Source organism: Henckelia pumila, chromosome 4, assembly GCF_033568475.1.
Source record: "Henckelia pumila isolate YLH828 chromosome 4, ASM3356847v2, whole genome shotgun sequence".
Taxonomy (NCBI): domain Eukaryota; kingdom Viridiplantae; phylum Streptophyta; class Magnoliopsida; order Lamiales; family Gesneriaceae; genus Henckelia; species Henckelia pumila.
In genome coordinates, this window is record NC_133123.1 from 56,618,312 (window position 1) to 56,643,017 (window position 24,706).

Sequence of the window (24,706 nt, forward strand, 5' to 3'; positions counted from 1 at the left end):
AGACTTTAGTCCCAAAACCTACTCATAATCTCACATTATCACTTGTATCAAATACAACTTAAGATAGAAACTAGACTCTATGTTATTCTTAAAAGATGATGAAATCATAAGATATAGATATTTTATCTTTTTTTTTTTTTAATTTTTAACGAGAAGATAAATCTATCTACCTAAATCCACACAAGTGAAACTCTTGACAAAAAATTATTTGCGTCTTAGGCTACGCATCCTCGGCAATATTATTTGCTCTTACACCTTTTTTCCAAAATAATTTTTTTTTTAAAAAAAGGAAAGAAAGAAGAAGAAGCAAAACACCGCAAGTTAATGATTGCGTTTATACTTTATACGCGTTTCTAACGAGTATTATTGTTAAAAAAATTATTTAAAAAATTATTAATGGCTTTTGGCAGCGAACAAATAAAAGTTGACGATTGAAAAAAGTCAGATCATATTAAAATTTTTTTTTATCGCGAATGTTGGACTGGATCTGGATGGTTTTAGCCCACGACAAAGCTCTATCGTGGACCAAACATATGGTTTGGGCTTATCAATATGGGCTCATATGAATCGGGCTTTAACCCAGTTATATTTATTATTATTATTATTTCGATAATATATATTATAATGGGGAAATGAGGAGCAGCGGTAGCAGACTGAAGGAGAGGGGAGCAGTGCTAATCTCCGCATATATTATTATCAGTATCATTAATTATGCTGTGAAGATTGGGAAAATGAGCAAGCTTCGAGCATCGGCTTCCGAATTGGATTTGGATCGCCCCAATATCGAAGATTACCTTCCATCTGGATCCATTCAAGAGCCCCACGGCAAACTGCGACTGTGATTTTCCCCCCTTTTGAATTTCCTTTATCATCTCTCGTCTCTGTGTGCATCTGATATTGTTATATGTGTTTTTGGTTGTGTAGGCGTGATTTGTTGGATATTTCGCCGACATTGTCTGAGGCAGCTGGTGCGATTGTTGATGTGAGTGTTTTCCCTCGAATTGATTGGTGGATTTCATGTTTACCCTCTTTTTAATTTATCATAATCAGTTTAGAGGAGATGTAGGTGGGCTTAGGGTTTAGATTACTAGCGTTTTGTTTTGATTTTAATTGCATCCGATGAAAGGATGCTAGCTGCTCCAGTCGTTTCCCCATTCCCATAGCTCACTTCTGGAAGTTTACGCGCTGAACTTGTTCCTGCTCACTGCAAGCTTCTTGATTTGTTTTATTTAGTACTTTGTTTTAGCTGGACATAAATATTGGACAAACTTGCTGCGATTAGACTTGTGTCGAAGCTATTTTTCTTGCACACACGACATATTCACTGTTTCCTTTATTCCTTTCTGTTATTTAGTTCCCTGTCTCAGTGTTGAGTCCCCCCAGTGTATTTATGTTTTTCCTCTGATTTTACTCCTGGTTAGGATTCTTTCACAAGATGCTTCAAGTCAAATCCACCAGAACCTTGGAATTGGAACATATATTTGTTTCCTTTGTGGTGCTTGGGGGTTGTAGTCAGATATGGGTTGCTTTTCCCAGTAAGGTGAGTTTGTTCCCCATGCAAATAATACTTGTTTAACTGAAGACTTTTACCTTTGTTCAGCATCAATATGTAATGGAGTGCCGTCATCTTTCACTCAGGATCAATCACCACTTTTCATTTTCAGGGCATTTATCATCATCATCATCATTATTTATTAGTTATTTTAATTTTTTTATGTTCTATCTGAAAACCCTTTCCTTTGAGCATATTACGTGGCCAATAAGATTCTAAATTTTTAATCACTAATTGGGGTTCAAATGAGAATTAGGCCATACTTTATGGATGATTTTCGGGACCAAGCTTATTATAAAGCTTATGTTTACCCTTAAAAGTTGTGCATTGTGACGTTTCAGATTATAACAGAATGTGTTGCATCCGTGTGTTGATATTTCTGTTGTGTATGGTAAAACCTTATTTGGTGTATCCTCTGGTTTGCAGAGCTTCATATGCCGAATCATTGATTAAAATGTGCACATCTGAAACACATAATCATCAAGTGTTTTTATTCTTTGTTTGGTGGATGGTGTGGTTCATTTTTATGAATTGCAACCAGTCACACTGTCAAATCTTTTGTTTCAGCCTTTCAGGATATAATGATAGGAATTTGGGTCTATTTTATGGTCCACTAGTTCTAGTGATCCTAATGCATCGCGAGGCTTCATGAATTTCATATTAAATGCAGGGTTATTGTATTGGCAGCTGGATGGATAGTATTTCTATCATGCTATTTTCCTGTCCATTTCCTGTTGAAAGGGCATGACAAGCTAAGGAAAAAGTTAGAGGTGTGGCTGATTAATTTTCCTTTTTGGTTCATCTTGTTATAGTAATAATGTTATTAATATACTGGACATAAACCTAAGATGTTCATAATTTTAAAAATCTGGATTTAGATTTTTGTCATCGTTCTCTTTGAGATTAAAGAATGACTGGGTAAAAGAAATGAATGTTTTATCCAATTTGGATCTGCTCAAATCATAATATCTGGAGTTGGGTAATAGGTAGCAACACTAGAATTCATTTCTCAGGGAAACCAGAGAAAACAAAGAACAAGTAAAGAAAAAAAGAAAGGAAGAAGGAAATAGATGACCACCTTGGAAATAAAGAATGCCCCCTTGGCAAACATAATTTTTGCTATTTGTGAATTTGTCATTATTTAGTTTCTTTTGTGCAGAAGATATTGCATATTCCTAGATTGGACTTCTGTAACTCACTAGTTGGTTATTTTCTGCTCAGAGAGGTCTAGTGGAGCTCATTTGCAGCTTTTTTGTTGCATCGTGGACTGGGGTTGTCAAGTATCACGGTCCTCGCCCCAGTATTCGGCCTAAGCAGGTATAAGTTTGAGTACTAGTTTAAATTATCTTATTGTTTATGGTTCATGAAATTTGTTCTCATATGTATGCATGAAAATTTAAGTTCTTTTTTCACACAAGCGTTTCAGGTGTTTGTGGCAAACCATACGTCAATGATTGATTTCATTGTTTTGGAACAAATGACCGCATTTGCAGTGATCATGCAGAAGCATCCTGGTTGGGTCGGTAAGTATTAGCATTTAGCATTTTTGATCTCTAATCTTTTGATTGTGTAACCTTCTGGATTATTTTGTGCGTGAAAAGCCAGAAAAAAAATCCAGATAATTATTTTAGGAATTCCAAATGTTCATTATCTTACTCCTGACTTCTCAAAATTGACCGTTTCATGTTCTTTGTCCAATTTATGCCATAAAAGCTATTGGATGTGTGTGTGTGTGTGTGTAGTGGAATTCCAAATGTTCATTATCTTACTCCCTGACTTCTCAAAATTGACCGTTTCATGTTCTTTGTCCAATTTATGCCATAAAGGCTATTGGATATGTGTGTGTGTGTGTGTGTGTGTGTGGACTATTTCATAGTAATGTTGCTATGGAGTTAGGAGTTTTTGAATCTTGGATCGGGATTCGGGAGTCTGAAAATTGATGATGATTGCTTTAGGCAGCTCAATTTTTGAACCTCAATGAATTTTAGAAAAGATTGTGAGTTTTTCTTTGGAAATGTTTACCATCTTGTTTAGTTAACTGGTGGAGGTACATAAGAATCAAGACATTTGTTTGCTAGGGTTAGATACTGGCAATGTAGTGTGTTCTTTTGCTTGATTGTTCTTTCTTACATTATCGTGGTTGCTCCTGTATAGGATTGTTGCAGAGCACTATTTTGGAAAGTTTAGGATGCATCTGGTTCAACCGCTCAGAGTCCAAGGATCGTGAAATAGTGGCAAGAAAGTATGTGTTCATAATGGGGGGTCAATATATGCCAAAAACATCATTTTGCTGCTTGTATTTTGTCCCAGGTTAAGAGAACATGTCAACGGGGCTGACAGCAATCCTCTTCTCATATTCCCCGAAGGAACTTGTGTGAATAACCACTATACTGTGATGTTTAAGAAGGTGACAACGTTTTATCCTTCAAAGTCGAGTTTATTATATAAGCTTGGAACCCATAAATGTCTGTTGTCTTGCTTTCCGTATCTCGACCAACATTACAATTATTTTGCCGGTGCATGTTCTCATTTCCCCACACTTTTAGCGTACTGTTCTCTCCCCAAACATTATTTGGCTTACTGTTCAATGTGGATTTTCTTCTGGTGAAATATAGATGATCATGTAGAATATAAGTTGGTGATACAAGCACAAGTTGCATGCTGTTAAATTATAGTTCAAGTGTATGTAGGAGATTAAAACAATTTGTGTAAAAGATTTTTGTTAATGGCGTTTAGGGTGCATTTGAACTTGGCTGCACTGTCTGTCCAGTCGCAATCAAGTATAACAAGATTTTTGTTGATGCCTTCTGGAACAGTCGAAAGTAAGTGTTTCATTTCTCGTTTCCTTATGCATATGATTCTTTTTTAATTGACATACTGTTGATATTTTCTGAAATATATATTATTTAGGTATTAATTCATGTGTTGATAAACATAGTTTTAGGAGTTAATTAGGTTGCAGGAAATGGGAAAAGACAACGATCATCTTTCAGTGTCTTCAATCGTTTATTTCTACAGTTTGTTCGGCGGAAAATTGTGACTGCGTGATATTTGTTAATGATGGCTAGTGATCTCTCCTTTTGATGTGGTTCTACAAAACTATTACTTCACTAGCTAGAAGGTTTTCTAAGATGTGTTCTAATCTCTTTTACAGGCAATCGTTCACAACGCATTTGCTGCAGCTTATGACATCATGGGCAGTTGTTTGTGATGTATGGTACCTGGAGCCTCAAAATCTGAGATCTGGGGAAACACCTATCGAATTTGCTGAGAGGTAGATATTGGTATCATATGATCAATTCATAAAACTAGTACGTAGGTACATGCACAGTGTGTGCGTAACGAATTACTGAAATAATGCCTTTTGTTACGAAACTATTTAAGTATTTATTTTGAAATCAATTTAAGAGATCCTAAATAAATAAATTTAACTTCTTAGATTTCTTGATAATTATATAACAGCAAGATGAAAGAAGATAATAATTCATTAGCACGAATGTATTAGATTAGAACTTTGACTTTTTTATGCGTATTTTTGTAAATTAACTCCACATTATCAAGATAAAAAATAAAACACGATCAGTCTCCTCAGGCCTAACACGAGAAAAATACTTTCTGTAGTTTAAATTTTTCGCAGTTGAAGTTTACATCTTTTGATTATTTACTTTTATTAATAGTTCACTTTGGATGTGTGAAAGTAGTTTGTCTAGTCTCTAACAGTTAATATATTAATATATGCTAGATGAATGTTTGATTATATTGTATTCCCAAAATTACCATTCTCTTGTCCTTTTTCTTTGAGAGTTATTTTGGCTAGATTTATTTTGAGTCCCAAATAAATCCTCAATTCCTCATTAGGCTCTCCCTATCACTATATAGAGAGACGTGAGCAAATTTGAATTCCCAAGCCCTTCTGACTAAGTTAACTTTTGCCAAATTCTTTTCGTGTTTATTTCAGGGTGAGGGACATCATTTCTCTTCGAGCAGGTCTCAAAAAGGTGCCGTGGGATGGATACTTGAAATACTCTCGCCCCAGCCCCAAGCATCGAGAGCGCAAGTAAGTTTTGATTAACCTGATCCTTCCTTCAACAGCATTGTTCCGTTGTACAAATGTTATTATATGCATTAAGAATTTTTGGGAAAATTAGTGGATTGCCAATGTCAGGCGGCTGATGTATAATATTTTCAAATGTACAACGTTACTCATTTGTATCTGTACGTTTGCAGGCAACAGAGCTTTGCAGAATCACTGTTACATCGGCTTGAAGATAAATAGTGTGTGATTTTGACGTCGCTGTGTCAATGTGTTACATTTGTTGCTGGATAGCGTTTGTAGCTAGTATGTAAGTACATAAATCGTAGCTTTTGTCAGGTGTTCTTGTGAACATGGACTTTTTAATAAATAAAAAAACAGAAATCGAGTTATATGGGTGTACCCAGGTGATCATAATTTCTAAAGCGTATGATATTCATGCATCTGAAAAATTGTAACTTTAATCTTTATATGGCTGGCCATGTACCATAAATTACACAAAATATTGCGAAAACCTTCGTTTTCAAGATTCTTGTTTTACTCCGAACTGTCTTCCTAGTTTTTAATTTCGTCTTGGAAAATATGGTGCCATGCCTACGTCTAAGCTTGTCCCATAAATTTCCGCAAAATCATCAACCAAATGATCAATTGATTTGTCGGCAATTTGACGCAATGCCCAGGCCTTATACACAGTAAATGGAAGCCTATCCTTGCGGGAAATGCGCCTTGAGCTCCTTGCCAAAGAGTGTACATATTTCAGGAGAATGCTGCAAAAATCGTAGCATCTTCCTTTTCTTTTCTCCAGCACATGCTCTAGTGTAAACTACTGTTGCTGGCCTTGCGGAAACCAAAAGTATATTCAGCAGGCGTTTGTTTCACCCAAATATACTCGAGACGCGACCGAAGTTCATTTAAACTTCAATAGCTCATTGCTGGGAGAGGGATCCGAGTAAAGTAACTTAGGATTGTAATCATATTGTTTGGCTGAAAATGATACATAGCCAATTAGCCTTTGAGGAGAAACCCCTTCAAATTTACAAGAGTACAAGCAACAAGACTTCTATAAATGGAACCAATCCAAACTTCTTTGGACATTAAAAATGTGGATCATCAGTCAACAACCCAAAAACATACAATGGCTTTAAATTTTTCTTGTTTCTTATTGTGATGTGTGCTTTACTGAAGAAGATTCATAATCATTATTCGACTCTGGATATGTGGTGAATGCATATCATAAAATCATTACAAGACTTGCAACAACGATCAAGGAAAATGGTGAGAGGAATCAAGAAAACCATATTCAGTCCAGAAACCATATTCAGTCCAGATTTGCAATGACAGCGTCCACAACTTCTTGGGTCGTACTGTCTCCACCAAGATCTTTTGTCCTGTACTTACCTTCTGATATAACACGCTTCACCGCAGTCTCTAACCGATCAGCAAATGAAGGAAACTGTAGGTGTCTCAGCAACATAGCTGATGAAAGAAGCAGAGCCACTGGATTTGCCTTCTTTTGCTCGGCTAATTTCTCATTTCCCACATTTCCTGCTGAAGCACCTTGCTCAAAGACCGCATGATCAGCCCCCACATTCCCTGAAAATCATTAGACCTAGATCCGTGACTAAAGAAAATCTGCAAGATGCAGCACCCATGTCCCCAACCAAGGATTTTTTTTTTTTTTTTTTTTTTTTTTGAGATATCCCCAAGCAAGTTAATGACATCAACTGTAGGCATGAAGGCGAATGAAAAGCACCACCATGTTTTTAATTTCAGAAAATGTGATTTGCTCAGTGAAGAAACCACCACCATTTAAATTGTAACTCGAAATAGGGCAATTCATAATCTTCCAGTTTTGAAGAGGGAAATAACCAACTTACCGCCAGGCATGACACCGGTACCTCCAGCTATACCAGCAGCCGTATTTGCAACAAGATTCCCATACAGATTAGGAGTCACCTACAAAATGTATATTTGCTAGTCGAAAAGCTATGAAACCAAAACAGGGACCATAAAGATAACCAGATTAAGGGGTGACCATAAGCTCTATGTCATTCATCACGTCTATTATGCATAGCATCTGTCAACACAAAAATTGGCCCTTTTAGTTGAACTCAAAGGCTACAGCATATGATATGGTCAAAACATGTTTTGTTCGTGTTTGCATTCACCACCACCAGGACCTTATTCCATTTACAACGTGATAGAATAGTAGCACATTTTATATTTTAAAATTAAAATTCCAAATCAAGTTTCGATTATTTGATAGCTCAACCAAAACAACCATGAATCATGATATGCTTGCAATTCAAGGTCCCATTCCATAAAGAAGACCAAAATAAAACTTTTCACATAGTGATTTATACCAACAATCAATCACAAATCAATGAGCTATTCCTGAAGTCCACTTTTTCTATAAAAGTATACTTTAGCATTTACGCAGAAGTGCTACAAGGGAATGCACTTGTGTACATCCAACAAACATCTTTCTATACTAGGTACATCATGATATTACAACTTGTTGACAAAATGGAGAAATTAAAACTCTCATCAGTTAGTTCTATACACGAAAATATAAAGAAAAGGATCAGAAGAAAAGGATAAAAATGCAAGCATCACACGAGAAAAAAAAGGCATAGTCAAATAGGTAGCATAAGAACGATATGCGTGCAAACGAAAACACATATATTGTCACTTACCATGACATCAAATTGCTCTGGTTTAGAAACAAGCTGCATGGAGCAATTATCCACTATCATCTCAGCGTATTGTATACTAGGGTAATCGCTAGCAACTTCACGGCAGGATTCTAGAAAAAGACCATCCGCAAGTTTCATTATGTTTGCTTTATGCACAGCGGTCACTTTCTTCCTGTTGTTGAGATAGGCATACTCAAAGGCGTATTTTGCTATTCGTTCTGAGCAGAACTTTGTGATCACCTAGCAATTTGACTAAATGAGAAACAGGGGGAAGAAGAGAGAATCTCCAGAGAAAATCTAAGAAAAATTGTACTCGAAACATGCACACCTGTAGCTGTTATTGTGCTAGATTAGAATCAAATGTTGACTTTCATTTCTTCATGTTTTAGTATCAATCTAAAGGATTCCTTCTAATTCCATTCTGTTTGGAGATTAGAAGACTACAAGAGATCTCCACTGAACAAGAAACTCAATGCACGTACATATCGAGTACTTGTATTTCTTAGTTCAGGACATATTCACAAGAAGGTTAGGATTTGGAATAAAGGACTTCGATACATTTTCTTTGAAGATCAATTCTTCCTCTTCACATGTTAAATGGCAGACAAAAACTGTAAAGCATAAAGTGCGAGCAATCCATGTTCAAAACAGAAAAGACCAATCTGTGACCGGACAATTTGCAACTACTTGATGCAACAGATGCACAAACATGAACATAAAAATGAATCTCAATATCACCTTAAGGCTTTCTACAACTCCAGGAACAACCTCATGCTCGAGCCCCGAGTACTCTCCCTCCGTATTCTCCCGGATCACGACAATATCTACATTCTCATGACGCGTAGGCAGTCCCTTGAGATTAAAGCAGTGAACGAGGGAAGCGTAGAGATCGAGTTCCTTCCTCAAGATGACATTGAGAGAATTTACACCCCCGCCAACAGGAGTTTTCAGCCCTCCCTTGAGACACACCTTGTTCTTCTTGATCGAATCGATCACCTCGGGAGGGACAGTCTTCATGTCCCCGTGTATGTCATATTTCTCAAAGTAGACGGGGGCGTGCATGGCCTCCATAACCTGCTCCACCGCGCCGGTGACGAGGGGCCCAACTCCGTCGCCGGGAATGAGGGTGACGGCGCGTGGCGACCCATCTCCGGGTCGGGGCATATACGTAACGGATCGGGTGTGGGACCCAAATCTAGATGAAAGATGGTGCTTTAGAATGGGCAAGACTCTCCGTGACATAATTCGAGGCTTCGGGTAACTGCTTCTGCTTCTGTTTATGGAAATGGAGCTATCTGGCTATGGCGATGCTGCGTTCTGTTTCTGTTTCAGCTAAATCCATCAATGTCTGTGCACAGAGAAGAGAAGAGAAGAAGGGAATTGGAAACGATGACTTCGTCGTAATTGGGCCAATCGTTGACTTATATTTGGGCTTAATACTAGATGGGTTCAATAGAAAAAACAATCATAGGTGAGCAAATGTGTGGGCCTGGACTCCGAGTCCGGTCCAATTTGGCAAGGTGATTAAGCTTTTTTAATTTGGCTTCTGATATCAATTATTGGGCGTGCATGTGGCATTATCTACAGGTGTCTTTTTAATATTTTATATCATTGGATGCTTTTTTACTTTTTGAATAATCTATAACTAATTGCAAATGGTGGCCACCCCCTAGGATTTCTTTTCTTTTATATGTGGTTCGAGTGGAAACGCGTAACATGGTGGGAGAGTGGTGGAATCGCGGGAATTTTATATAATTACTTTTTTTGAATAGTAAAAAATAATATTTTTGATATACAAATTAATATTTTTTTATATATCAGATTAGATGAGATATCTATCTCGTGAAATTAAATTATGAGATCGGAATTTTTATAAACATTTATTTGTTAGGCACCGTTCTGTTCACCATATTACTAATATACGTATAACTCATCTCATCTCATTTCACGTTCTTATCATCATATTATTTATTCATATATTAACTATTTATTTTACATCAATCAAATCATTAATTATTTATATCACATCAATCAAATCATTGAACTCAAATTACTATATTACCTCTTATAAATAATATAATTTATTTTATTTATTATTAAAAGAACAAAATAGTCATTTAACATTTTTATATAAAATTTAATCAATCAAATCAAATAAATCATAATCTATCAATCAAATCCAATATTATTTTAACTATCATTTATTATTTATTTTTTATTACATTATATTATTTATCTATATATTACTTATACCATACCTCAAACCAAACTGTGCATTAGTGTACAGAAAGAAGGAACCAAGAAATACCACAACCAATAATTAAATTCCTTCCAAGTACAAAACTGATGTAGTCTGAGTCAGACAATGAGTTCTTTCCAAACAAAAAAATTATTCAAAAAAGCAAATAGCATCCCATGTAACATGCTGCATTATATGTTTCTTGGCCTTGACGTATATATGTATTTGTATATATCTATTATTGTAAATCGTCCTGATAAGTACTACGAAAAACTTACTTCACATTTATGATTTTAAATGAAATTTTGTTACAATTAAAGATACCTTGGCACACACATTTATTGTGTCTGTGCTCTGATCATTTGGCATTAGTGTACTATGTGTAGCAGCTAAGACATGGGTCCTCATTTTCTCCATTTTATTCACTTTACAATCCAAATAATTGACGCCGGTAATAGTAGCTAGTGGGTTTTGTGACATTGTCTATTACGAGTATTCATAAGACGTGTCGATCAGATGCATATTCATAAGAAAAAACTAATGTTTTTAACATTAATATTTTCTGATGAGTAAAAGATCAATCTCACAAAACTTAACCCCGTTAGATTTAACATTATCTTGCCAAATTGACGATGTAACAGATGATGTGCCATTAATATTGGAACAACTTTAATCTAGCGGTTAAATGATGCAGAAAGAAAAGAAGGGTCCACGCATAGATTTTCTTGTCCATGAAAATCTAAAGAAAAGAGGATAAAAGAAATCAGAAGAAACGAGAAAATGAATAAATAGTGGGCTTCCCTTGCCCTGGTCCGCTGCCGTGCATGCATGTGAAGACGCGTCGAATATGTCCATACCGAAACCGCGTGGCCCAGCCGCTTTCATTTCACCACCTCATGCACATTAGCCCACCAAAAATCCAAGTACACTCTGCCCGAATTCTTTATCCTTAAATTCCGTTAACACCCAGCGAAAGAATAGGAAACAACCCACAGTTAAAAAAAAAGTGAGCAGATTAAAGAAAAGATCATGGCTTTTTTAGAATCTAGAAGTTGAGTGGCATTCCCTTGGCTCCAACCACCACATATATTGGAGTTGGTTTTGCAGTGATCTGCCATACTTAGATGGAATTCGAAGGGAGTGGGCTTGAAGATAAGGGCATCGGTGTATTGGGTTGTTCGAGGGGGGAGGGGAATCTGGTGAAGCAAATGGTACAGATGATTGAGAATGTGGGATCGTTTGGGGGTTTCAGAAAAACACAGAGGAAGGAGTGTTTAAACTTGGTGAGGAGGCTGAGGCTTCTGATCCCTCTTTTGGAAGAGCTCGATTCCGATGAGGCATTGTGTTATTTGGATGGTTTGAATAAAGCATTGTTGGCTGCTAAGAAATTGCTCAAGACTTGTATCACTGGGAGCAAGATTTTTCTTGTTAGAATCCTCTTAGACTCTCTGCTCCTGATCATCATAATCTTTGGATTACACTAATTGCCCCTTGTGATAATAATTAGTTTTGTTTTCTTGATTTGATCCAATAATCTTTGGATTACACTAATTGCCCCTTGTGATAATAATTAGTTTTGTTTTCTTGATTTGATCCAATATCAGGCCATGGAGAGTGAGGCAGTCTTGAGCAGATTTCATGGTGTTTATGATAAGATATCCCATGCACTGACTGATATGCCTTATGAGAATCTTGGGATCTCCGATGAAGTCAGAGAACAAGTAACTTAATTCTACTTTGCTTCATGGTGATTTGGTATTGTTTGGTTGAATGAAGTTATTTTTAGCTTGTTATGTTGATGTATTTTCAGAAATCTGAGGTATCATGTCTTATCATTACTTGATTTGGTGGGTTTTTCCGCCAGGTTGAGCTGATGCATATGCAACTGAAACGAGCTAAAAGGAGGGCAGAAACTCAAGATATTGAGCTTGCAATGGACTTGATGATTGTATTTTCAAGAAATGAAGACGACCGGAACGCAGATGGTGCGGTAATAGAGAGGCTAGCCAAGAAGTTGGAGTTGCATACTGCAGAAGATCTCAAGGCCGAAACCACGGCTGTGAGAAAACTTGTCAAGGCCAAAGGGTCACTTCATTCAGAGAACTTCCAACAGGTAGTGGATTTGCTGCAAAAAATTAAGCAAACAGCTGGAGTTGATGAAGACAAGTGTGTTCTTGATGGACCTCTGGCGATAAGACGTTTAGAGAAGTGTAAATCTTTGCTGATCCCTCATGAATTCCTCTGCCCGATCAGTCTCGAGATTATGGCAGATCCTGTTATCATTGCAACTGGCCAGGTGATTCCTAAGCTATATTCATCACCCACCATGAAATGTGGAGTGTTGGTGTTTATGTATGTAATCATTTGCTTCCCTTGTTTTCTCAGACTTATGAGCGGGAAAGCATTCGGAAGTGGTTGAGTTCAGGACACAGAACATGCCCGAAAACGGGACAGAAGTTGAATTACTTGACACTGGCTCCTAATCTAGCCCTCCGCAATCTTATCCTCCAATGGTGCGAAAAGAACAGCTACGACCTCCCCAAGACAGAGGTATGCGATGAACCGGACATAGCCTCTTCGCCACTTGCCGAGGAAATCTCTTCCTTGGTCCAAAACTTGTATTCCCCGCAGGCTAACGTGCAGCGGGACGCTGTTTTCAGGATTCGTGTCCTGTCCAAAGAGAGTCCCGACAGTAGAATCTTGTTTGCAAACAGTGGAGGCATCCCTCCCTTGATCTCACTCCTATCATCGTCATCTTACGCAGATGATTCCGCGACCCAACAGCACATTGTCACTGCTCTATTGAACTTGTCACTGGATGAGTCAAACAAGAGGCTCATAGCTAGAGAAGGAGCCATTCCTGCTATAGTTAGAGTTCTGATGTGTGGAACACAAGAGGCTAAAGAAAACTCGGCCGCAGCCTTGTTCAGTTTATCGGTTCTTGATGAGAACAAAGTTGTTGTGGGATGCTCGAATGGGATCCCACCTCTCGTCGATCTCTTGAGAAGTGGGACAAACAGAGGGAAGAAGGATGCAGCCACCGCGCTTTTTAGCCTGGTGCTCGACCAGTCGAACCGAACAAGAGCCATAAAGGCTGGAATAATCCCACCATTGCTTCATATACTTGAGGATAAGAGCTTGGACATGGTGGACGAATCTCTCTCCATTCTGTTGCTCATCGCATCTCATCCGGAAGGACGGAACGGGATCGGGAAGCTACCGTTTATCCGAACTCTGGTCGAAATAGTCAGACATGGGACACCTAAGAACAAAGAATGTGCTGCAGCTGTGATACTAGAGCTAGGTTCGAATAGTTCATCGTGTTTGCTAGGAGCATTGCAGTATGGGGTGTACGAGCATTTGCTAGAGATGACCAGATGTGGCACCAACCGAGCTCGACGAAAGGCGCATTCGCTGTTGCATCTCATAAGCAAGAACGAACACATACCCTTTGTTCCAATACCAAAACCAAAACTTTATGTATGATTAATTCTTTATCAAAATTCACTGTTTTATGGATTATATATATGATATGATGATACCATGTACTATTGATATGGTGGTTTGGTATCTTCATAATTGAAGGCAAAGGACTACACACTCACCTTTGTATCATGCCATTAAATACCAGAGTGAGAATATTTTGTGTCCCTTGATTTTGGCTGGAAGAATTTAACATGCCTCTAAAGTCAAGTTGTAGGATCCCGCATGGTAAATATACCATTTTTAGCATTTTCCATGTAAAAATAATACATTTTTATTTTATAAAATAAAATTTGGTTTTATAAGTTGAAATAATCATAATGACAAATCCAAATAAAATATTTAAAATTCAAGAAATCGGATGATGTTGATTGTAGATAAGCCGGTTTACAAACCACTATGGATAAAGGATTGAATATCACTGGAGATAATTTTGGGAAGAGTTTAAGATAAAACAAAATTTTAAAATCGTTAAGTACTAGAAAAAAAATATGGGACGAAACATATTTTAAATCGTATGTATCCAATCAATTAAAAGTGGCAGATGATATCTAGGACGGAATGTGCATCACAAATTGTTGGAGCAAAAAGTAAACAAAACATGTGTAAATTCTTTTCGTTGTCTTGTGCATAATTGTATGGTTGTGTGTTTCACACCAAGATTCTTTCCCTCCTGACTCCTACAAACCTAAATTCTCCTTAAAAAAAAAGGAAAAAAAATCGAAATTAAAAGAAAATGAATTATCAATTTGCATTTAATATGAATAAAATAACAACAATAATAACAATAACAATAATCCCTTCAAAGGTTACATGTATGTATTTTTGAAATGGATACGTGGTTTGTACGTTGTTTATCGAAAAAAAAAATAACAATAATAATAATAATAATAATAATAATAATAATAATAATAATAATAAATGATTCAAAATATCGCCTTATCGCTGTTTTAGGAAATGACGCTTTTACCCTCCACACCACGCAAACGCAACAACTTCCAGGAATATTCCGACCGAAGGTCAACCAAACTAACCTTCTTCTCTCTACTCTGATCAAATTCACCTCTGCGGTATGCGTTCCTCTCTCTCTCTCTCTCTCTCTCTCTCTCTCTCTGTATATATATATGTTTGTATATGTATGGATAATATATATGATTCAGGTTGATTAATTTGATCTCCAATCGCAATCTGATTTGCTAAAATTGAAGTTGTTGCTATCAATTTAACATCTCGCATTTTAGGGTTTTTAATTAGGGATCGAGCTTGTTGATAAAAAAAAAACCCAATGGGTACAGAGGGAGAGACAGGCGTCGGTGTCGTGGTAGGGGACGAGGTGAATATCAGCATCCGATGCTCCAACGGCTCTAAGTTTTCGGTGCGAGCGTCTCTGCAATCCACGGTGGGGGAGTTCAAAGGTCTTTTGGGGCAGAATTGCGATGTCCCCGCTGAACAGCAACGGTTGATTTACAAAGGTCGGATCTTGAAGGACGACCAAACCCTCCTCAGCTATGGTATGCTATTTCCTAAACTGCTACCTTTTTATTTGGTGTTGAAGCTTCCTGTTTTTTTTTTTTTTGGCTGTAAACGAATTTTGATGTTGTGTGGCCATGTGGTTTGTACCTCGTTTCGCTAATTATCGAAATCATTGTTTTTCGAGAATTTCATTTGTTTAATGCTTGTTAAGTTTTGGTGTTTTGAGGGTTTAGGTTGCGGGGGTTCGCGTGCGCTTGGATTAATTATCCTTTGTCGGTTGATACGCCTGCATGCATTGGGATTGATGACTAGATTGCTGACATTAGTTTTTTGCGATTGTTTGCATATTCAGCTGAATAAATAGATGTGTGAATATGATTTCAAATTAGTCGTTCCTGTTATCCCTGCAGTTTAGGTTGGAATAAATGATGAACTTGCCCCAAGCACAAACTTGATGACAGGAATATTTAACAAAATGACCTTTGTTTGACAAATGAATTTGAAATCTAACTTTCTCAATTTTTAACCTTTGTTTGGTCTTTGAACGAATGAGATTAATATGTGCTTAACGAATTCATGATGCATGCTAAGAGATGTATTCAGTTACTGGAATCACATTGGGGTGGTCAAATTAGGGCATTTTAGTTGACAATTGGTATAGCATTGCCGGAAAATGGTAATTATTTTGTGTCACCTTTCCCATGATGGTTGAGTTGAACCATTTGATTTTCAATTTCGTGTATTGTTCATTGAAGTTTTTCAAGATGTACATAACTGCTCACTTGTAATAGCTACCTATAGAGATCCTCATTAAAAAAGTGTAAGAGCTTTGTTGGCTGAAAGACAAAGGAGATGTTCCTTATATTGAAATTTGGAAGCAATATGCTTGTTTGGTGTATGTCCTCACTTTTCTCCTTGTTAATGACAAAAAAAAAAAGAAAAAGAAAAAGGGGAAACTAAAAACTTTTGCCTTCCTCGAATTTTTTTGGCTAAAATCTTTAAGCCACATATCATTTTACTTGTCAATAATGATATATATTGCTCAATCCTTTTTCCTTTACTGTTTTTCATGCAAAATCATATTTAATTCATCGAGTTGTGTAATGTATATCTGTATTCCGACGAAATTATATCTTTTCCAATCACCTCATTTATCTCTTGTTGTCCTAAAAAATTGAGTTGAACAAGGTTTGTTCAACCAAGCACTGTCAAAGTGTTTCCCTCTCATATTGCCAATTATTTTTTATTAATATTTATGCTGCTAATATTTGTCCTTGCATGTAGCATAAAGGGTTCATTCTTTTCTTAAATAGGTTTGCAGGCAGATCACACTGTCCATATGGTTCGTGGTTCTGCACCCGCTGCATCACCGCCCTCTGCTGTTCCTCCCAGTGCTGCCCCCAATAATGGGGGTGCTGGGCTTACTGATGGCGGTGCTTCATTGTTTCCTGGGCTTGGTTTAGGGACAATTGGTGGCACGGGGGCATCTGGATTATTTGGAAGTGGGCTTCCTGAGTTTGAACGATTGCAGGAACAGCTAACTTCGAACCCTAACATGATGAGGGAGATGATGAACACCCCTGTGATCCAAAGCCTAATGAACAACCCTGACGTTATGCGCAACTTAATAATGAGTAACCCTCAAATGCGTGAGATCATGGACCGGAATCCTGAACTTTCTCACATTCTTAATGATCCCAGTATCCTTAGGCAAACACTTGAAGCTGCACGGAATCCGGAATTAATGCGTGAGATGATGCGGAACACTGACAGGGCCATGAGTAATATTGAATCTTCTCCCGAGGGATTTAATATGCTCAGGCGCATGTACGAAAATGTCCAAGAACCCTTATTAAATGCAACAACAATGGGTGGTGGCACTGGAACTGACGTGGCATCAAATCCATTTGCTGCTCTATTGAGGAATCAAGGTGCTACGCAAAACCGAGTGGGTTCTGATTCTTCAGCCACTGGTCCAGAAATGACCACAGGAACCACAATTCCAAACAGCAACCCACTTCCCAACCCATGGGGTAATTCTGGTGAGATACGAATCGATTAAATCTTAAAAGCTTATGCTTGCAATTTTACTTCATCTTGTAAAATTCTCGACTTTAATCTCATTGGTGGAAAGTTATATATAGGTAATAGCAACACTTGTTTCCAATTCTACAAGTTGATACTCTCTTTACTGTTTTTGTTTAACTGCTGTGCTCTTTATCTATTTCTCGAGTTTTAGTTAGCTTTTCATGTTCATTTTCTTAAGTTTCCTGTTACTGATAATCTGATTTGGAAAATGTGACGTCTCCGTGTCTCTCCTTTCCCTATTTGATGCAATTGTCTGTTTTCTGATCTAGTTGAAGCAGCGATCATCCTGCACCTCATGTCGTATCCTCAGATTGTGGTTTGTGTATTCATTTAGTTTTGGTTATGTTTTTTCTGTCTCTTATTTCTCCGAGCATTACACCCTTCTCCAGTTGAAGAAGGGAAGCTTATAGAGCCTTCCTACTTGGTTGTGTAGGAACTGTTCAATAAACATAGTAGATTCTTATTTTGGTCCAATAGATTCTTTCCCCTCTTTAGTTTGCACGATGTTTCTTTCTCTGCTTTTAAAGAGCTCTCTAACTGAGCTTCCAATGCAATATTTTAGGCATTTCCCAGTCAAATAATGCCAATCCAACTGGTGATGCGAGACCACCCTCTGCTGCTGGGGTAAGGGGGCTTGGCATACCTGGATTGGAGCAAATGGGCATGCCAGATCCCTCTTTATTCAATCAAGTGTTGCAGAACCCGGCCATGACGCATATGATGCAAAATTTGCTTTCTAATCCCCGGTACATGGATCAAGTACAACCATTTATACTGTAATAATTTGATTTAGTAATTTTACGTGGCGCTACTTTTCCATGAGCTACAACTTGATTGCAGATCCTAGGCTTAAATCCTCAACTTCGCAGCATGCTTGATATGAACCCTCAGTTGAGAGAAATGATGCAAAACCCTGAGATTGTTCGTGAGTTGAGCTCTCCTGAAATGATGCAGGTGTACCTCTATGAGTACTTTTACTCTTTTCTCTGCAAACAGATATTTTTTCTTTTTACTTGAGATAACCAAAGTTATTAAGGGCACAACGTGTGCCAAAGGATCTCAGAGCCCGAGGCTCAAGGCATAAGCCGGCCAAAGATTTTATACTTAAATGATTGGTTAATTGGTTAGTTATTAAACTGGTAGTTTGTCAGTTGATAAAATGAATGTAAATTAGTTAGTCGGTTATGCATGCAAATAACTCAGGTGAAATACTGTTCATAGATAGATTTTTTGACTCATTATTTGCTGTGGAATGTTGAAGATGAAGGTCTTCTTCTTTTCATTCTTTTATAGTATTATGTTTGTTAATAAAATATGGGGCACATAACAGTTCTGAATCAACTTCTAACATAAGGCATAACCATTAAACTTTAGCGGTAAGCTAATATTCAGTTATAAACTATGAGGTATAGCCCAATTTAGGAATTTAAGCTACCAAATTAAGATTATTAGATTTAGTAATAAATATTCGATCTAAAATCAAAATTTCAGCCAGTACAACACAAATATTGCAAACAGCTATAATAAAATATGAAGCCAATAATTTTTGTCAATAGAGTAGTAAGAATTTTTTCTAAATATCCTGGGCTCGCTATATACGCAGGTGCAAAGAGGCGCTTGCCCCGCTGTATTTTCCTGGCGCAGAGGGGTCAACTGGTGACACCTCTGGCCTTATTGGCGAGCTCCTCTCGCCTTTACCAACTCAATACTCTCAAATTATTGTGATGTTGTCGCATGATACTATTTAATGACTAATATGCTATATACAACTAAATCATAGTGTTCATTATTTACAGTTGTCTAAAATTTACAGAAAATGCTAAAACTGTTGGATGGAGACTCCTCCCTCACTCCTTATCCACAGTTTAGTGTATAAATCTACCATTTTTCAGTTATTTTAAGACTATATTTATCACTTTGTCAAAACTAAATTTAGTATTGTTGCATTAGTGATGTTGATAATTTCCACGATAAGCATCAATTAATCTCTATAAGATATTAGGTCAATCACGGTCACTTAACCAGTTGTTTCTTCATGTCAAATGATCTGTTATAAATGGTTCGTTTTACAGCTGGAGAATAAGTATCTAGGGTGTGAGTTTCAATGTAGGTTAGAAGACTTTTTTTGCTCATTTTTTCACTGTCCCTTTTTTTTTTTCTCGTCTCAGCAAATGATGGCTTTGCAGCAGCAACTCTCTCAACTTAGTCGGCAGCAATCCACCCCGTGAGTGAGAAACTTCTGTTTTCACTTATTTGTTTTTATTTTATGTTATTTCAATTTCAGATGTTGACGACGTGGATCTAGTTGTCTGCGTAAAACGTTTATCAATGCAGCTATCCTTGCATATGAGTAATTATTGAATGTTTTTTTGCTGTTTATGACTATGGCCTTACATTCAGTCGAATGGTAATTTTTTTTCTCTTTGCTCCTGCTCAGTCATATAGTACTTGCAACAGATAATGTAGTACTTTGTTGTTGGTTACATATTTCCATTTGCCTTGCAATTAGTAGTAGATCGTGTTTTCATTTGCTGTCAGAAACCAACTTTAAGTATCTGTGTTTGAGTTCTTTAAAAATGATGCCAGAAGGTTAATTCTTCATTGGATCGCCATTAAATTTAATACAAACGCAGTTAATTGTAACATTGCCTGTCTATATTTCAGGGAAGGAGCTCAGACCAATCAGGGTACAGGTATGAATGTGAACCAAATTTAGAATATTTGTGTAGATATTCTTACTATAATGTTTAGCTGGTGTCTGCAAAATGCAGGAAACCAAAACAATATGGGTCTTGATGCTCTGATGAACATGCTTGGTGGATTCGGAGCTGGTGGTCTGAATGTTCCAAGCACAAACAATCCTAATGGTTTAACTCTCTTTCCGACTTTGGTCCGTTATTATTTGAGGGTTTTCGTTCGAACTCACGATTTTCTCTTTTGTTATTGTAGTGCCCCCAGAGGAGCTGTACGCGACGCAGCTATCACAGCTTCAAGATATGGGTTTCTATGACAGGGAGGAAAATATCAGAGCTCTCCGTGCTACATCAGGAAACGTTCACGCCGCTGTTGAACGGCTTTTGGGGAACACAGCTCGTTAGTGTTGTAACATTGCTTGCCTGCATTTGTTTGTTTGAGACCTGGGGATTATTATGCATATAGTACTTGTTATGGACCATCTTCTTTTTCCACAGCTATTAATATTATTTCACACCAGGCCACTTTCGGGACATTTGATCATTATTGGTTATATTAAATTCAAAATTAGACCATTCTTTTTCTTTTTTCCCTTCCCCCACATATTTAATCTGGTATTTAATTGTAGATTATTATCTCATCTTGATGAGATTATTAATGTTTTAATTGCGTTTTACAACTGTAATCTATATCTAATCTCACAACAATTTAACTATTTAAATGCTTTTAATTTGTATAACGACAACAACTGCAATATTATTTATTTCTAATATGTTAGAAGTGTTATAAAAATATTCATTGATGTAGTGTTTGAGAGAACTTTTAGAAAGTATTTTTCGGCTTTTTTTTCATAAAATTTATCAAAAGTTATTTCATAAATTTTATCAAGAAAAAGATAAATGTTTTCTAAAAACTCTTCAAAACATTGTCTGAGTTTGATGTTGTCTTGTAGATTTCCCTAAGTTTTTTTCCATGGTTACATTCGTCATTGTAAAACATATTATAAGTTCACATAGATAAATGTATGGTAAAAGTCTTCCCACAACTCTAACTTTGGAAAAATAATTATTTGGATTGTTTTGCAGTATTATATTATTTAACCACGATAATACAAAAGACTTAATACCATATATATTAATTGACCTTTATCAATCTATTTTATTTGGATATATCTTGTAGGTTCTATTTGAATAAGTACTTATGCAAATGTTTTTTAAAAAATCTGTATAAAATATTTTAAAGTTTTTGAAAAATTAGTCAACTATTCTATAAAAACTTTTTTAGTGTTAAGAAATAATATGTTTTTATTTTTTTCATTGCATTCAATTCTAAAAACAACAAAAAACCAATGTTATAAATGATGGTAGACAATGGCGGGGCGGTTAGTGACCGCCTACCGCCTCGACTGCCTAGGCGGTTAAATTTTTATGTATTGTTTTTTACGTCTAATTACACATAATCATGCAATACATGCATAAATTAAATGATCGTTATATATAAAACTGACCGCCCCGCTTCGACTGCCTAGACGGTTACATTTTTATGTAATGTTTTTACATCTAATTACACATAATCATGCAATAACATGCATAAATTAATGATCGTTATACATAAATAATCTGCTTACAATATAATATAATTCGTCACCATATTCATTTCTACTATAGAAGTATGAATAGTGAGTAAAGTTTTTGCATTGTGTATTTACTACATTGCCTAAAAAATATGAATGGTTGACATTAATTGCATGGGCATGGGTGGAAAAATGGTGTAAAATTTAAGGTCAATTTTGGGATATTGAATTTGTTGAAATCAATGTGTTGCTTATTCATTTAATTGGTACATTTATTTAATTTAATGATTGTCATCATATTCCTAAATTCATTCTTTAAAAAATAAGAAGAAAATTATAAGCATAAAACATTCCAAATACCATATCGCATTTATAAAATTAACATCATAGACTATTATAATATAAGTGCAATCAAGGAATAAATTATTTTCATATAGTTTTTTTATTATTAAAATTAAATACGACATGTCAATTCGTCTCTTATTTAAATGAAAATAAGTGATTATGGATTATATATCAATGTTAAAACTTAGGAATAAATGTAAAATATTTTAAGATTAAAATAAAAAATTTTGTGATTTAATATAAATATTTTTAGCAATATTAACAGTACTTCTACAAATGTTGTTTTTAATATAATATATATGGATAGAGAACATGAGAAGAAAAATTATAATGGTTGTCATCATATTCCTAAATTCATTCTTAAAAAAAATGAGAAGAAAAATTATAAACATAAAACATTTCTACTCTCTCTTTGAATCATTCTTATTTTTATTAATTATGAGTATTATTGATGATGATTTTTCGTCTTGAAATCTATTTCTACTATAGAAGTATGAATAGTGGGTAACGTTTTTGCATTGTCTATTTACTACATTGCCCAAAAAATATGAATGGTTGGCATTAATTGCATGGGCATGGGTGAAAAATGGTGTAAAATTTAGGGTCAATTTTGGGATATTGAATTTGTTGAAATCAATGTGTTGCTTATTCTTTTAATTGGTGTATTTATTTAATTTAATTATTGTCATCATATTCCTAAATTCATTCTTTAAAAAATGAGAAGAAAAATTATAAGCATAAAACATTCCAAATACCATATCGCATTTATAAAGTTAACATCATATACTATTATAATATAAGTGCAATCAAGGAATAAATTATTTTCATATAGTTTTTTTATTATTAAAATTAAATACAATGTGTCAATTCGTCTCTTATTTAAATGAAAAATAAGTGATTATGGATTATATATCAATGTTAAAACTTAGGAATAAATGTAAAATATTTTAAGATTAAAATAAAATTTTTTGTGATTTAATATAAATATTTTTAGTGATATTAACACTTCTACAAATGTTGTTTTTAATATAATATATATGTATAGAGAACATGAGAAAAAAAAATTATAATGGTTGTCATCATATTCCTAAATTCATTATTAAAAAAAAATGAGAAGAAAAATTATAAACATAAAACATTTCTACTATCTCTTTTTTCTTATGGACTATTTTTGAATTCTCTAAATGAATCTCTTTTTTCTTATAGACTATTTTTGAATTTTTTAAATGAATCATTCTTATTTTTATTAATTATTAGTATTATTGATGATGATTTTTCGTCTTGAAAAATGTAAAAAATGAGGTATATATATTAAAGTAGTCTTTGAAACCTCTAAAAAATAAGTGATTATAGATTATATATCCATGCTAAAACTTAGGAATAAATGTAAAATATTTTAAGACTAACATAAAAAATTTGTGATATAATATAAATATTTTTTTGCAATATTAACACTTTAAATATAATATATATGGATAGAGAACATTATCATAAATGCTATGAAGAATAAGTTTCATATAATTTAATATACTTTTAAAAACATGCTATATTAGAAATAAAATACAAATTAATATAATATTTTTTGAACTCATTAAACACAAAAATTTAATTGGTTTTCCAAATATAATATCTTATTTATAAAATTAACATCATATACTATTATACTATAAGTGCAATCAAGGAATAAATTATTTTTATATAATTTTTTTATTATTAAAATTAAATACAATGAGTCAATTCGTCTCTTATTTAAATGAAAAATAAGTGATTATGGATTATATATCAATGCTAAAACTTAGGAATAAATGTAAATATTTTAAGATTAAAATAAAAATTTTGTGATTTAATATAAATATTTTTTAGCAATATTAACACTTCTACAAATGTTATTTTTAATATAATATATATGGGGTGAGGACCTAGATCATGCTAGGTTCGAACAATAATCAGCTTTTGGAAAAAAAAAAATATATGGATAGAGAACATTACCATAAATGTTATGAATAATAAGTTTCATAATTTAATAAATATATATATATATATATATATACACTAATAAAAGCATGCTATATTAGAAATAAAATAAAAATTAATATAATATTTTTTGAACTCATTAAACACAACATTTTAATTGTTTTCCAAATACCATATGGAATTTATAAAGTTAACATCATATACTATTACAATATAAGTGCAATCAAGGAATAAATTATTTTCATATAGTTTTTTTATTATTAAAAATACAATGTGTCAATTCGTCTCGTATTTAATTATAAAAATTCACCTTCAATGAATTGGTTCGACTTATTTCCTATGAGTATCAAGTGGTGTTTTTTAAAAATTTCTAATAGAAAAATAAAATTTAATTACACCATAATTATAAGAAAATTTGAAACAATGATACTTAAAAATTGAATAGATATTGATAATAAAAATACATTAGGGATATAATTTTTTGTCGAAACATAATTCTTAGGAAAATATAAAAACAATGAACAGAAAAATGATTAGATATTGAAAAATAAAAATA

General features: G+C 34.8%; 4 protein-coding genes across 5 annotated transcripts; 3 read left to right on the forward strand and 1 right to left on the reverse strand.

Moving 5' to 3' along the window:
* The first annotated feature begins 645 nt into the window (after positions 1–645).
* LOC140864757 (glycerol-3-phosphate acyltransferase 9) lies at positions 646–5,979 on the forward strand. Its single transcript, XM_073269103.1, has 12 exons — positions 646–838; positions 925–982; positions 1,422–1,540; positions 2,223–2,322; positions 2,774–2,869; positions 2,979–3,075; positions 3,707–3,794; positions 3,863–3,959; positions 4,289–4,374; positions 4,707–4,826; positions 5,511–5,609; positions 5,780–5,979. The coding sequence occupies exons 1-12, from the start codon at positions 732–734 to the stop codon at positions 5,826–5,828; spliced, it is 1,116 nt and encodes a 371-aa protein (XP_073125204.1). The 5' UTR covers positions 646–731; the 3' UTR covers positions 5,829–5,979.
* Positions 5,980–6,774: 795 nt separating this feature from the next.
* On the reverse strand, positions 6,775–9,662 carry LOC140863372 (isocitrate dehydrogenase [NAD] regulatory subunit 1, mitochondrial-like). The gene is made up of 4 exons (XM_073266748.1): positions 9,020–9,662; positions 8,282–8,521; positions 7,463–7,541; positions 6,775–7,178 (listed from the first exon to the last, which is right to left on the reverse strand). The coding sequence occupies exons 1-4, from the start codon at positions 9,521–9,523 to the stop codon at positions 6,904–6,906; spliced, it is 1,098 nt and encodes a 365-aa protein (XP_073122849.1). The 5' UTR covers positions 9,524–9,662; the 3' UTR covers positions 6,775–6,903.
* Positions 9,663–11,449: 1,787 nt separating this feature from the next.
* LOC140863147 (U-box domain-containing protein 15-like) lies at positions 11,450–14,124 on the forward strand. The gene is made up of 4 exons (XM_073266337.1): positions 11,450–11,947; positions 12,125–12,241; positions 12,385–12,816; positions 12,906–14,124. Exons 1-4 carry the CDS (start codon positions 11,645–11,647, stop codon positions 14,004–14,006), a joined length of 1,953 nt encoding a protein of 650 aa, XP_073122438.1. The 5' UTR covers positions 11,450–11,644; the 3' UTR covers positions 14,007–14,124.
* An 831-nt stretch (positions 14,125–14,955) lies between these two features.
* LOC140860977 (ubiquitin domain-containing protein DSK2b-like) lies at positions 14,956–20,840 on the forward strand. Of its 2 annotated transcripts, none has more exons than XM_073263974.1 (9): positions 14,956–15,073; positions 15,245–15,514; positions 16,790–17,518; positions 18,127–18,323; positions 18,405–18,518; positions 19,733–19,788; positions 20,229–20,257; positions 20,336–20,431; positions 20,514–20,840. In XM_073263974.1, exons 2-9 carry the CDS (start codon positions 15,289–15,291, stop codon positions 20,660–20,662), a joined length of 1,596 nt encoding a protein of 531 aa, XP_073120075.1. In that variant the 5' UTR covers positions 14,956–15,073; positions 15,245–15,288; the 3' UTR covers positions 20,663–20,840. The 2 variants fall into 2 exon arrangements, with proteins under 2 accessions (XP_073120075.1, XP_073120076.1); XM_073263975.1 differs by lacking the exon at positions 14,956–15,073 and adding an exon at positions 15,079–15,163.
* Positions 20,841–24,706: the final 3,866 nt, after the last annotated feature.